This window comes from Spinacia oleracea, chromosome 2 (assembly GCF_020520425.1).
Source record: "Spinacia oleracea cultivar Varoflay chromosome 2, BTI_SOV_V1, whole genome shotgun sequence".
Classification (NCBI taxonomy): Eukaryota; Viridiplantae; Streptophyta; class Magnoliopsida; order Caryophyllales; family Amaranthaceae; genus Spinacia; species Spinacia oleracea.
The window spans coordinates 91482131-91496628 of NC_079488.1; the positions used below are offsets into that span (position 1 = coordinate 91482131).

Here is a 14498-nt window from a genome sequence, read left to right on the forward strand (position 1 = left end):
ATAGTTGGCATTGTGAGCCCAGTCGGAACACTATTCGAGGAAGGAACCCCATATGATTTCAGGGATTTAGACATCGTGTGACTCGGTGGAGTCTGTGAGTCTTGGGACCCTGACTGCTTCTTCTTTTTCTGTTGCTTTTTTAGTTGACGAAGAGTCTTTCCAAGATCGGGATCGGGAGGAACCAAGGTACCCGTTCTGGCAGACCTGGGCATAAACAACAACGAAAGAAAACGCAGTGAGATTTGCCTCAATTGGAACTGAGAGTTCCAATAAGACAATGGAAACAGTTCAAATAATCAAACTAAAACTAATAGAATATAGCCGTCTCCCCGGCAACGGCGCCAAAAACTTGATAGATTAAAAAGTGATACCGCAAGTGCACGGTGTCTGTTGTTAGCAGATACTTAGCAAATACGGGTCGATCCCACAGGGAGACAAGTTCTATTAGTTTTTGCCCAATTATACGAACTATTTCAATAACGAAAGTTGAGTTTGAGTATTAACTACTAAAGCTAAAACAATAATAAAAATGCGTAATTTATCAATGAATTAAAGGTCTAGGGCGTCTGTTCGGTTCACCATGCTTATACCAATCCAATAACACAATTCAATTCGACAACGAATAAACTAGGCCGAGTAATTAAAGTACATGCTAATCCTACGGTCGGGTCTTAACACTTTCAATTCAACATATGCAGTACGATCGCTAACATAATCAGAATTGCCAATTGTACAAAGCCTCTAAAAACACGATCTTTCGATTCTAATTCCTATTAGCTAGATAATTAATCCATGAAATTGGCCGATAACATGAATCAACGATTAAGAACAAATCAATTGGAATTACTCAAGCAATAATCTATAGATTAGCAAACTTTATTGCATAACAATCATGGTATAAACATGGCTTCCCTAACTTAGCCCTAGAATATAACTACTCGCTCATAATTGAATTAACAAGCATGAAATACATAATGAAAACGAGATTCATAATCAAAGGACGAATTAATCTAAGAAACGAAAATAATAAGAAAGAATAAAAGCAAAAGAAATTATTGAATTACCTCTAGATTGATTAATTGAATGGAATGAACTAGGGCTCAATAATGTGTAGAGAGAGAAATAAAACTGAACGTTTAAAAGAATTCTAGGAAAATAATAACATGAGGGAAATTAATTAGTTCCCTTGAGTATTTATATGCTCCTATTTTCTAAAATAAAAAAAATTAAATAAATATGAAAATAAAAATAAAAGTCGTCGATGATTGGTCGATGGAGCGATGATGTGGCAGCCAAACCCGAGCACGAGCCGCGCACACGGGAAGATAGATGGCGAGGCATGGGCAGCGAGGGATCTCGCGCACCATCCCTCGCTGGCATCATGATGAGCGACTAGCAAGAAGGTAGAGCAGCGAGGGAGCTAGCGAGCCATCCCTCGCTGCCCTGCGCGTGTGTGTAGCAAGCCAAGCGACGAAGCTATAGGCAGCGAGGGAGCTAGCGAGCCATCCCTCGCTGGCCTAGTGAAGTGCAGCAAGACAAGACGACGAAGCTATAGGCAGCGAGGGAGCTAGCGAGCCATCCCTCGCTGGCCTAGTGAAGTGCAGCAAGACAAGACGACGAGCAACGAGGCAGCGAGGGAGCTAGCGAGCCATCCCTCGCTGGCCTAGTGAGATGCATAGCAGGCCAAGGCGACGAGCAACGAGGCAGCGAGGGAGCTAGCGAGCCATCCCTCGCTGGCCTAGTGAAGCAAGCAACCATGAAGCGATGAGGCACGACGATGGATGTAGCGAGCCAACGATAAATGTAGCGAGCCTACGATAAATGTCTTGCGAGCCAACGAGGGATCTTGCGAGCCAACGATAAATGTAGCGAGCCTACGATAGATGTCTTGCGAGCCAACGAGGGGTCTTGCGAGCTATGCACAAGCGATATATCGAGTTAATCATCCCCGGAAAACTCAATTCTCCGATCAAACACTTCGTCTCCGACTCAAACCATCCGGTGATCATTCGTTCCACCTCCAAACACTCCGAAAGCACCCAAATGATTGTAAAATCACCTGAAATATCAAAGAAAACACAAACGGAGCGTAATAGAGTACAATAACGACGACTTATGCAATTATGACTCTAAATGCAACTAAAATGAGACGAATGCCTAGAAATGCAACCTAAATGAGCCTAGAATACCCTATATAAATATGATTCATCGACAACCAGTCAGCCATTTACATTGGCAAGAATCTTGTTTTCCATGAAAGAACTAAACATATAGAAATCGACTGTCACTTCACTAGAGACAAGGTTTTAGAAGGTCTTCTTCAACTCACATACTTGCCAACACAATCTCAACTTGCTGATGTCTTTACAAAAGCCTTACCTTCTCCTCAATTCACTGAGTTACTCTCCAAGCTAGGCCTTTCTTCTGCAACCCCTAGCTTGAGGGGGGGTGTTAGTGAATACCATGCAGTACCATGCAATGCAGTACCACCACAATTAGTGTGTATCATCTATCACCTGATCATTTCTTCTCTAACTGATTTTAGCTAACGTGGCAAGTCAGCAGGTGGTCTGTAATTCTACTGCATTCTGATTGGTTGTTATGCTCATGCTGCTCTCTGATTGGTTAGGACAGCATTACAGTTTTCTATATAAGCTTATCTATTGTATTATTGCAGTTAGTTAGTTTTTGCTTGAGCTGTAAGAAAATCATCAATAACGATTATATTCTCTCTTCTTCCTTAGCAGCTCAGTTTATAGTTGCTAAGGCCCAAACTGTGCGTTTGTTCTAAGCTACTTCAATGGAGATCAACTGATTTCATCAGATAGAAATTGTTTGCTAGGAAGTGCTTGTTCAAGGAAGTGTGCCTAATGTGAAAAGCCTATCTGTGAATCACAGGGATAAAGGTGCAGATATGCCATCTGAAGACATACAATTTAAGCCGCCTAAAGTTTCTAAGAATTCTAGTTGCACGGGTTTCTCTCAATAGAATCAGAGACAAACCTGTTTATCTGGTAATCAATTTGTCTCCATTCTCCAATGCTAGCTGTGTACAGATCTTATTAAGAAGTATGTTTAAGTTGCTGGCAGATTTGAGCGTATGAGGTTGCTAAAAACTGCATTGTTCCTAGTAGTCGAGAGGAAAGGGGTAAATCGTTTTTTTCCTTTACGGATCTGTTTGTTTCAAAGGAAAACCATTTTCAAGGGAAAAAACAATTGTAAAATAGTTTTCTTTTGTTTGTTTCCTTACAAGAAAAGTTAGTGAGAAAAAGGAAATGGAAGTGAAGGAGAGGGTAGACGGGAGGAGAGAAAGAGAAATGTAAGGAGTAGACATGAAAATGTGGCTTTCCTTATTTCCAAAGGAAATTGTTTTCCATCCTTAACAAAACAAATAGAAGAAAATTGAATATTTTTCTTCCTGGAATGTGTTTCCGTCAAAACAAAAAGAGCTAATAGCTAACTGTTTAAAGAACATCTCTCCCCACCCCCATGATGAATATGTGAGAACATGTCAACTATTACAATTTTACATTTCAGTTCCCTGTAACTTGATCAATCTTTTTAAAAGGTCAAGCAGCTAGACTTTTCAAAGAAGTATTTTGTCTATTTGGTGATTTGGTCCATATAGGTTACCCGTCAGGCCGTCACCTAATATTGAATGATGATCTTTATCTTCCATTACTCTGAACTGCTTGTGATGACTTTTATCTATCTAGTTGTTAAGTGCCGTAATTTTGCGGCTACTCCCACTTGGAAAAGTGGAAGAAGTGTTGAATGGTGCAATCTGATTTCATATTGTTGAAATGAAACACCTTCTCTGACATAAAAGTTTCCTAACTGCAACATTGCTTCTCCTTATATCTTACTTAGTCATGGCATGCTTTCCTATCTCTTGGTCTTCTTTACTTCACATTCTGATCTCTCTGCTTATTTTCTCGATTAATCGTTTTGCAGTAGCTGACCCGGCCTATGTATTTTCCCTTTGCTCAGATATGCAAACTGTTGCACCAACTAGTAATTATCAGACTAATGTTGATGCTCTTCTGTCTTCCTTCTCATCTAACAACGCCAATGAAAGCCTCTTCTACAACACAACTGTTGGGATTGGAGCAAATAAGGTCTATGGCTTCTTTTTCTGCGGTTTTGATGAAACTGTTGCTATCTGCCAGAAGTGCATTTCCTTGGCCATCAACTCGTTGAATTCCCGTTGCCGTGGACAGAAAGAATCTGTAGTATGGTATGATCAATGTCTGGTACGATACTCTAATGAGTCTTTCTTTGGTACCATGAATGATGCTCCAATGATACCAATGTGGAACAGACAGAACGCTGTTGACATACAGAACATTACAAACAACCAATTGGGTTTTACACAAGTTCTGCTAGGAACTTTGAGAAATGTTTCATCCGAAGCAGCAACAGGTCCATCTGGAAAAAAATTGCTACAAAGGAAGGGAAATTTGTGGCTAATTTGACAAGCATGAACTTGCTTTACACGCTTGCTGAATGCACCCCAGATATTTCTGTGAGGGACTGCAACACTTGTCTCCAGATGACCATTGGCAACATGACAGACATGTGCAACATGAAGCCAGGTTGCACTATGATGAATCCCAGTTGTAATATTAGGTACGACGTATACGCTTTTTATGGAGATGCTGTCACACCCACTTTAGGACCTCCGTCTGTTCCCTTTTCCGTAGGTAAGAATGTAAGAAACTTTAATAAGGTTCATTTTATTTTATTTGGTTTGAGTTGCTGCCAGATTGGCTATGAGTGAGGTTTGTTTAGTTCTAAGTGATGTTTGTGCCATCAATCCATTTTTGTGTTGGGTAAAATTTTCTTATTTTATTTTTTAAAATTATATCATATGATGGACTGATGGAGCTAATGCTGTAATGCACAAGGATCATCCCTTGGTTGTCTTGTGGCCAAGTTCACTCTGCCAGTAAAATGAATAATGCCGTGTAATTTATGTCAAATAGATACCTCCAGAAAAGAGTCAAGGCGTAAAAAGGCATTACTTATAGTAGGCGTCAGCAATTTCAGTTATTTTGGCAATGGTGATTCTTTTCGGAGCTTGGAATTTATAGCACAAAAAAAGTTCCAAGAAACCAATTTTAGGTAAGAACTGAACAGGACCTTCTCATTCTGTCCCAACCCTTTGTATAAGTCACTGGCTCTTTGTCATCAGCCAATCTGGAAATAATATTGTACGGGTGTGCTACCAGCTGGTTGGTAGCATCCCCAACCAGTTAAGGATAATAGCCGATAATCCTTAACGGCAGCTATTATTCCCTACCAGCATCTCTTAAAAGCCGGTAGGGAGGCGGCACGTGATCAATCAAGAAGTCAACGGGTCGCTATCAATCGGGTATGACCCATTTGTCCGTACGCCCGACCCGCGCCTATATATATGAGCTTCATTTATTACAAAAGGTACGCAATCACAATCATTCTCAAAAAACCTAAAATACTTATTACTTATCATACCTGACTTTAGCATCGGAGGGGGGATCCTCGAATCACCCTCGAGGCTAGTTCATCTTTGTTATCTGCGCAGGATATCATCAGGATAACAACACTACTCGACCAGCAAGACCTCTCCAACCGTTCCCATATCTTACCGGAACAATTGGCGCTAGAAGGAGGGGACTTCCCAATCTTGTCAAGCTAATTAGCCACCATGGATACCAACAACAAAAAATCTAGAAAAAACAACAATCTCCCACAATCAGCAGTGATCACACCAACACCAGTAGCACAAGCCACGATAGTCAAACCTTCTCTCTTACCTGTCTCAACCAGCCAAGTCACTCCACTTACCAATCCTCCCCCCAAAGTACTCAAGTCACAGATAAGCATTCCCCCCCAGGTTTTGAAAACCCGAATGACGTGCTCATAGAGGATGAGACGTCCATGGAAGAAAGGGCACATGATTCTCCATCCCCCCCCCCCACAGATTCAGAGCAACCTCTCGGCGTTGTCCCAAAGGTTCACACCACAACAGCTTCTGACGGCTTCGGCCGTCATGAAGGCAATGGCTGAACTGTCCTCGGGGAGGACAGAAGGAAATCTGATCGTGGTTACCGGTAGTCGCCCGGGCGCGATGCCAGTTAGAAATCTCTACGAAACCCTAGAGCATGAAGTGGTACTGCCAGCACAACCTTAACCAATACTTATCTGCAGTGAAAATCCGGGCAGAAGAAAAAGGCATAGTTCTCGGCGCAGAGAAAGGTCCACTAGACGCCGAGAGTCAATATCAGAGCAAGAAGGGTCGGTTCCCGCTAGTAGGGAATCGACGCCGTACCACGAGGAGTACATCGTGCAATCTCCGCAGCCTGGTTGGAATAGATATGAAGGATATATGCCTCATCAGGAGCCGATGAGACGAACCATACACCCCAAAGACTCCCCGCTATGCAGGGGTATTCTGGAACAGCCTATGGAGAAGGTAAAGATGCCGACGTGCAAATACAACGGAACCACAGACCCCGAAAATCATTCCACCGCTTTCGAACAACACATGATGATGTATTCTGACTCAGATGCCATGTGGTGCAAAGTGTTCCAAACCACCTTGTCAGGGGTGGCAGCTGATTGGTTTAAGAAGTTGCCGGCTGGATCGATATTTAGCTTTCGGCAGATACAAGAGGACTTTGTGAGGCGGTTCATTAGCAAAGTTGAACGAAAGAAAACATCCGGAGAGTTGATGTCAATCTCACAAAGGCCGAAAGAACCGCTGAGAGAGTACCTTACCCGGTTTAACAACGAATCCATAACCATACCAGATTTACAACAAGAAATAGCCGTTTTGGCTCTGTTGAGAGGAATGCAAGAGTGCGAGTTCAAAAGTTACCTGGGAAGAAAATCATTTACCTCGCTGGGGGAGGCCTTGAGAAAAGAAAATGAGTATATCAGAAGTGATGAGCTGATGCTAATATCACCCATGGGGGGAAATCAGGCAGTACAATCGGCCAGGAAGGATCATGTTCCCATACAGCAACACAGTTACCGAAAAGATAACAGTAGAAAGGAGGGCCATTGGCAGAGAGGGGGATATCAGAATAGACAGCCGGTAGGGGCTTATCAGGTGTACACTCCACTCAACACCGCCAGAGCTACTATCTACGCAGTAAACAAATCAGCAGCGTGGAGAAAGCCGTTACCGATGGATGCTCCAGGTAACAATAAGAATTTTTGTGCTTTTCATAATGATCATGGTCATTACACGGAGCATTGTAAAGAGCTCAAAGATAACATTGAAGAGCTGGTAAGAAAGGGATACTTGTCCCAGTACAGGATCCGGTAGGAGGGCCAAGGAGGAAATAATAGGCAGGGCAGTTCACATAGTCATGCCCCATACATACCTACCCAGCCGAGGTATTCACAGCCCGCTGGTAGGATTGAACAAGCACCACCACCCCGGTCATTACCGGAAACGAGTAAAGAAGGGGTTGACAGGGGAAAGAGACCCACTATCTGGGTGATCTCAGGAGGGCCCGTGCATGGAGGTACAGTTAGCGGGGTAATAAAGAATCTAGAGGAGCACCGGCACCTGGTGAGCTACCATAGTGCAAGGAAATGGCCGGAACCAACCCCCTTACCGGTCATCACGTTCACCTCAGAGGATTGTCGCGGCATCATATACCCCCATGATGACCCGCTGGTACTGGAACTCGAGATAGCAAACTTCCCCGTCAAGAGATGCCTGATTGATGGAGGCATTTCTGCGAACATCATATTCTGGGAAGCTTTCACCCAGTTGAACATAGATCACGGAGAGTTAGCAAGGGTAAACTATCCCGTTATCGGATTCTCTGGAGCCAGCGTTTACCCCGAAGGCAGCATCCGTTTACCGGTTCAAGTGGGTAGAGGAGTATCAGTCAGGGACTTAATGGTCGATTTTTTGGTGATAAAGGTACCAGAAGCGTATAACGTAATAATTGGTCGACCGTTTATCCATGACGCCCAGGCGGTGGTGTCCACTTATCATTTGACTATGATATATCTCTCGAATCTGGAAAGAACGGAAAGAGTACATGGCAGCCAGGAGACTGCCAGATCGTGTTATCTGACAGCGATAAAGGCACAAGGGAGGATGGTGCCGAAAACCAACCTCGCCCGAGAAGCAAACATGCCAGCCAAAAGAAAGAGAGGGGATCTCAGTATGGAGAATTTTGATGAAAGGCCTGCTAGCATCCCAAGGCCGGCTGCAGATGAAGAAACTCGAGAAATTGAGTTGATAGAAGGAGTTCCAGAGAAAACGATACGAATAGGTGCCGATATGGAAACAGATCAGCAAGTCCATCTTATCGGCCTACTGCGAGAACATGCAGATGTGTTCGCCTTCTCTGCAGATGAAATGCCCGGTATCAGCCCAGACATTATAGTGCATCGTCTGAATGTGGACAAGTCAGTCAGGCCGGTGAAGCAAAAGAAGAGAAATTTCCCAATGAAAAAAATACTACAATAAGGGAAGAAGTGGAAAAATTGCTGGAAGCAGGGTTCATAGAAGTTTGTGACTACCCTGAATGGTTGGCCAACGTGGTCATGGTAAAAAAGTCAAATGGCAGTTGGCGAATGTGCGTGGATTTTACCAACCTGAATGGGGCATGCCCCAAGGACTGCTATCCGTTGCCACGAATCGATAGACTGGTAGATTCGACCAGTGGCCATGCTCTGTTGAGTTTCCTAGATGTCTTCTCAGGGTATCATCAAATCAGTTTATGTAGGGCCGATAGAAAGAAGGCCGCCTTCATCACAGATACAGGGGTGTACAGTTACAAGGCTATGCCGTTTGGGTTGAAGAATGCAGGAGCAACCTACCAGAAGCTGGTGGATAAGGTATTTGCTTCCCAGAAAGGGAGAAACATAGAAGTATATGTGGATGATTCAATAGTTAAAATCCGATTGGCCAGCGACCACATCGATGATTTGAGAGAAACTTTCGAAACACTGAGGAAGTTTAGGATGAAGTTAAACCCCAAGAAATGTGTATTCGGGGTCCGGTCAGGAAAGTTCTTGGGTTTCCTAGTAAGCGAAAGGGGAATTGATGCCAACCCAGATAAGGTAGAAGCAATTATGTGAAGGAAATAATGCCCTTGGTCCAAGTATGCATTCTATGTTAAGTCTAATAAATGCGGTTCAGTATTAATTAACAAGTTAATAATTCAGTGAGATCAAGTGAGCTGAATGCCTAACTAGAGGCCGCTTCAGTTCAAGTGGAATTAATGATATTAATCCACAGCTTACTCTTGACTGAACCCGTAGGGTCACACAAATAGTACGTAAACGGATCAAGTATTTAATGGCATTAAATACTCCATCTATGAATATTCGGAACCGACGGATCTTGGTTTCAGTGGGAGCTAAGATCGTCACAGGCAAGAAATGAATACTCCGGAAACGATGATATTGCCGGAAACGGAAATATGGATCGTATCGGAAATATGAATATTATCCAAGTCGTAGATGTTGCCGGAAACGGAAACATGGTACGTATCGGAAAATATTATTGGAAATGGAAATATTACCAGAATCGGAAATATTGCCGGAAACGGAAATATTGTCAGAATCGGAAATATTACCGGAATCGGAAAATAATTCCGGAAACGGAAATATTAAATATTTGTTCGAATCGGAAATTAATTCCGGAATCGGAAATATTAAATATTGTTCGTATCGGAAATAGATTCCGGAAATGGAAATTTAATCGGAAGCGTATCGTACGAATTAGCATCGGACGAGGCCTGCCGGACGAAGGCCCAGCACGAAGCCGGGCCATCGCCCAGCAAGCATGCACGCCACAAGCCCAGCGCGCACCAAGGCCACGGATGCGTGGGCCGCGCTGCATGGGCTGCTGCTCGCATGCGCATGGGCAGCCCTTGTGGCTGCCGTGTGTGTGTGTGAGTTTGTGCTCATGCGTGATTCCTAAAACTGCAAGAGTTAGTGTGTGATTAAATTCCTATTCCTAATTAGATAAATTAATTAAATAGAATTCATGTAGGATTCTAATTTCAATTAATTCGTATCCTACTAGGATTGCGATTCCTTTTCCATAACTCTATAAATAAAGGCCTAGGGGTCATTATTTATACACAAGTTTAAAAGTATTCAAAAGTGAGTTTTTGAGAGAAAATTAAAACACACATCTTGCTCATAAAGTGCCGAAATTTTCTAGTACCTTAAGGGCGATTCTAGTTGGTCAATCTTAAGGCGGATCCGGACGTGCTGTGGACTATCTACGGAGGGACGACACTTGGAGTCCTAAAGACTTGTTCTTGTTCGGTTCGGGCGCAGCTAGGGAGGGCACGCAACAAAGAGTATGCATCTAAATTATGCTATATGATTATGTGTAAATAATATGTTGTCCTGGCTTAATGGTTGTTTCCGCATGATCTATGTAATATCATATGTATCATAACCTAACATTATGAACCTACCAGAGCCCGGTTGCATAAAAGACGTGCAAAAGTTAACAAGAAGAATGGCCGCATTGACCCGGTTCATTAGCAAATCAGCAGATAAGTTGTTGCCCTTCTTCAACGTATTAAAGCAAAATAAGAAATTCAAGTGGGGAGAAACAGAAAAAGCAGCTTTTGAGGCTGTAAAACGGCACTTGCAAGCCTTACCCACGATAGCTCGACCAGAGGAGGGAGACACGCTGCAGCTATACATATCTGCTTCTCAGCACACAGTAGCAGCAGTACTGATCATAGAGAAGGATAAAGCACAGATACCGGTGTACTTTGTCAGCCACATCCTGCAAGAAGCAGAAACGAGATACTCCTTGATAGAAAAGTTGGGATTGGCAGTGCTGATTGCAGCCAGAAAACTGAGACCCTACTTTGATGCACACGGAATTGAAGTCCTCACAAACTACCCACTGGAGAAAGCAATGCAAAAAATGGACACATCAGGTAGACTCCTAAAATGGGAGATTGAACTGTCAGAATTTCACATGGAATATCGGCCCAGAACAGCTATAAAAGCCCAAGCACTGTCTGACTTCATAGTCGAAGCATCATATCAGGAGGAGGAAATAGAGGAAGGAAAATGGGAAGTAGCAGTAGACGGCTCTGTTACCAAGTCAGGAGCAGGAGCAGGGGTAATTATTACTTCACCAGAAGGAGACCAGTTCGAGTATGCCATTAAGTTCTCTTTCCAGGCATCAAACAACGAGGCAGAATACGAAGCTGCAATTGCTGGCATACAGATCTGCATGACGGCTGGTGCTCGGAGGCTCATACTCCCAACCGACTCACAGTTGGTAGCAAACCAGTTCTCAGGAGAGTATGAAACGAAGGAAGAATCCATGAAACGATATGCCGAAAAGCTTAAACAGTCAGTGGCACAGTTGGAAAGTTTCGAAATAAAATTAGTGCCCCGGTCAGAGAACATGTTGGCAGACTCCCTGTCGAAACTGGCCAGCTCAAGTGTTCTGATCAAATCAGTAATGATGGAAGTCATGCATCGAAGGAGTACGGAGATAGTGGGGAAAGAGGTCATGGTAATCACGAGCCAACCTGAACGGTATGACACTATGTGGACATACAAGAGAGATGGAACACTGCCTACAGAAAAAACGGAGGCAAGAAGGTTGATTAGGAACTCATGCTGGTTCATAATCATCAGAGGTCAACTCTACAAATGGGGTTTCAGCTTGCCTTTGTTACGATGCATATCAGCGTATGAATCGGCACGACTGATAGAAGAAATGCATGAGGGAATTTGTGGAAATCATCAGGGAGGAAAAACCCTTGCACTGGTATGCCAAAGACAAGGATACTACTGGCCGACAATGTTAACAGACGCACAAGAGTACGTCAAGAGATGTGAAAAATGTCAAGTTTTCGCGGCAGTCATCAATCGTCCTGCAAACGATCTTATGCCAATCCTAAATCCAATACCGTTCGCCCAGTGGGGAATGGACATTCTGGGATCATTCACAACGGCATCTGGTGGAAGAAAATTTATGATAGTGGCAGTTGATTATTTCACCAAATGGATAGAAGCAGAACCAGTGGCAAAGATAACTGCAAATCAGGTCAAAAAGTTCATATGGAAAAATATAATCACCAGGTTTTGATTACCAATGGCAATCGTTATGGACCATGGGGTACAGTTCGATTGCTCGCCAGTACAAAGTTTCTTGAGTCTGTACAAAGTCAAGTTCGCCTACTCTTCTGTTTGTCATCCTCAGAGCAATGGCCAGGCAGAAGCTGCCAACAAGCAGATACTGGCAGCAATGAGAAAGAAGCTGGATGACTATAAGGCTGGTTGGGCCGATATTGTTCCTGAAATACTTTGGGGAAATAGAACCACCGTTAAGGAAGCAACGGGAGAGAGCCCATTCCGCCTATGTTTCGGATCAGAAGCAGTGATACCAGCAGAAGTAGGGTTACCCACATTCAGGATCCAGCATTATGAAGAAGACAGGAACGATCAACTGTTAAAGCAGGAGCTGGATTTCCTCCCAGAGATCAGACTCAGAGCAGAAATCAGATCAACGGCATACAAACAACGTATAAGTAATGCTTACAACAAAAGAGTAAAGCACAGACAGCTTGAAGTAGGAGACCTGGTGCTCCGTAGAACTGCAGCTACGGGCAAGGCAAAGGTTCAAGGAAAATTAACCCCAAAATGGGAGGGGCCCTATCAGATATGGGAAGAAATTGTACCAGGAGCTTTTAGGCTGATGGATATGGGGGGAGTCGCATTGAAAAACTCATGGAACGCCAGCGTCCTTAGAAAGTTTTATGTGTAATCAGTAAACCAAAAGGCCTGTTGAGCCAGGGCTGTTATGACCCATGAAATGAAAGGAAGTCGAGGAATTCAAAACAAACAAAATCAAACCCTTAAAGTAGGTCAGCAAGGCTACTATCAGCTTGCTGACTCGGGGTGATGTATAAGCAAAATTTTTGATTCAAACCCTTAAAGTAGGTCAGCAAGGCTACTACCAGCTTGCTGACTCGGGGTGATACGAATCAGACCCTTAAAGTAGGTCAGCAAGGCTACTATCAGCTTGCTGACTCGGGGTGATGTATAAGCAAAAATTGTGATTCAAACCCTTAAAGTAGGTCAGCAAGGCTACTATCAGCTTGCTGACTCGGGGTGATACGAATCAGACCCTTAAAGTAGGTCAGCAAGGCTACTATCAGCTTGCTGACTCGGGGTGATGTATAAGCAAAAATTGTGATTCAAACCCTTAAAATAGGTCAGCAAGGCTACTACCAGCTTGCTGACTCGGGGTGATACGAATCAGACCCTTAAAGTAGGTAAGCAAGGCTACTATCAGCTTGTTGACTCGGGGTGATGTATAAGCAAAAATTGTGATTCAAACCCTTAAAGTAGGTCAGCAAGGCTACTATCAGCTTGCTGACTCGGGGTGATACGAATCAGACCCTTAAAGTAGGTCAGCAAGGCTACTATCAGCTTGCTGACTCGGGGTGATGTATAAGCAAAAATTGTGATTCAAACCCTTAAAATAGGTCAGCAAGGCTACTACCAGCTTGCTGACTCGGGGTGATACGAATCAGACCCTTAAAGTAGGTCAGCAAGGCTACTATCAGCTTGCTGACTCGAGGTGATGTATAAGCAAAAATAGTGATTCAAACCCTTAAAATAGGTCAGCAAGGCTACTACCAGCTTGCTGACTCGGGGTGATACGAATCAGACCCTTAAAGTAGGTCAGCAAGGCTACTATCAGCTTGCTGACTCGGGGTGATGTATAAACAAAAATTGTGATTCAAACCCTTAAAGTAGGCCAGCAAGGCTACTACCAGCTTGCTGACTCGGGGTAATACGAATCAGACCCTTAAAGTAGGTCAGCAAGGCTACTATCAGCTTGCTGACTCGGGGTGATACGAATCGCAAAATAAAAACAAGAATAAGGAGCAACACTGAAACAGCACAGCAATATAAACACAATCAGATAGCATAAAATCGACAGCCAACACCAAACCAACGTTCGGTAGCTGTTAAAACGGCACTAGATAAACGAGCATTATGCAAACTGCTCTTTACCTAATAAAAGTTTCTTACAAACAAACTTATAAATATTCCAAGGCAAAAGGTGCCACAAACAGCCGATACCAAAAGAGCGTTACAAAATAATCATTAAAAAAAGCCAGAGGAGCCACAAGATGACCTAGGTGATGACTGCCCGCACCCTCATTCCTGATTAGGACCCGCTTGGTTAGTACTGGAAGAGAGAAAAGCAGGATCCAAATAGTTGTCCTCTTTCAGCTCAATCGGAGGAAGAGTCAAGGGATCCGCATTCTGGATAATCTCTTCAGGAATAATTTGCGTCTCCCAACCAGTGGCTTCCTTGTGTTTCTTTTCCACAAGAAAGGCGTACTCGATATCCTCACAATCCTCCTTGGTGAGGCCTATACCATGCACACCACAGCGATGGGCGGCGAACCAACCACCATTATGGCTGTCAGTAATACGCTTGCTGTAAGTTTGAGAACGGGTAAAACGCAAGGCACCAT

The 14498-nt window shown here is 43.5% G+C and overlaps 1 protein-coding gene across 1 annotated transcript; it reads left to right on the forward strand.

Annotated features, from left to right (window-relative positions):
• Positions 1 to 10489: 10489 nt before the first annotated feature.
• On the forward strand, positions 10490 to 12091 carry LOC130467624 (uncharacterized). The gene has a single exon (XM_056836189.1). It carries the CDS (start codon positions 10490 to 10492, stop codon positions 12089 to 12091), a length of 1602 nt encoding a protein of 533 aa, XP_056692167.1.
• The last annotated feature ends 2407 nt before the right edge of the window (positions 12092 to 14498 follow it).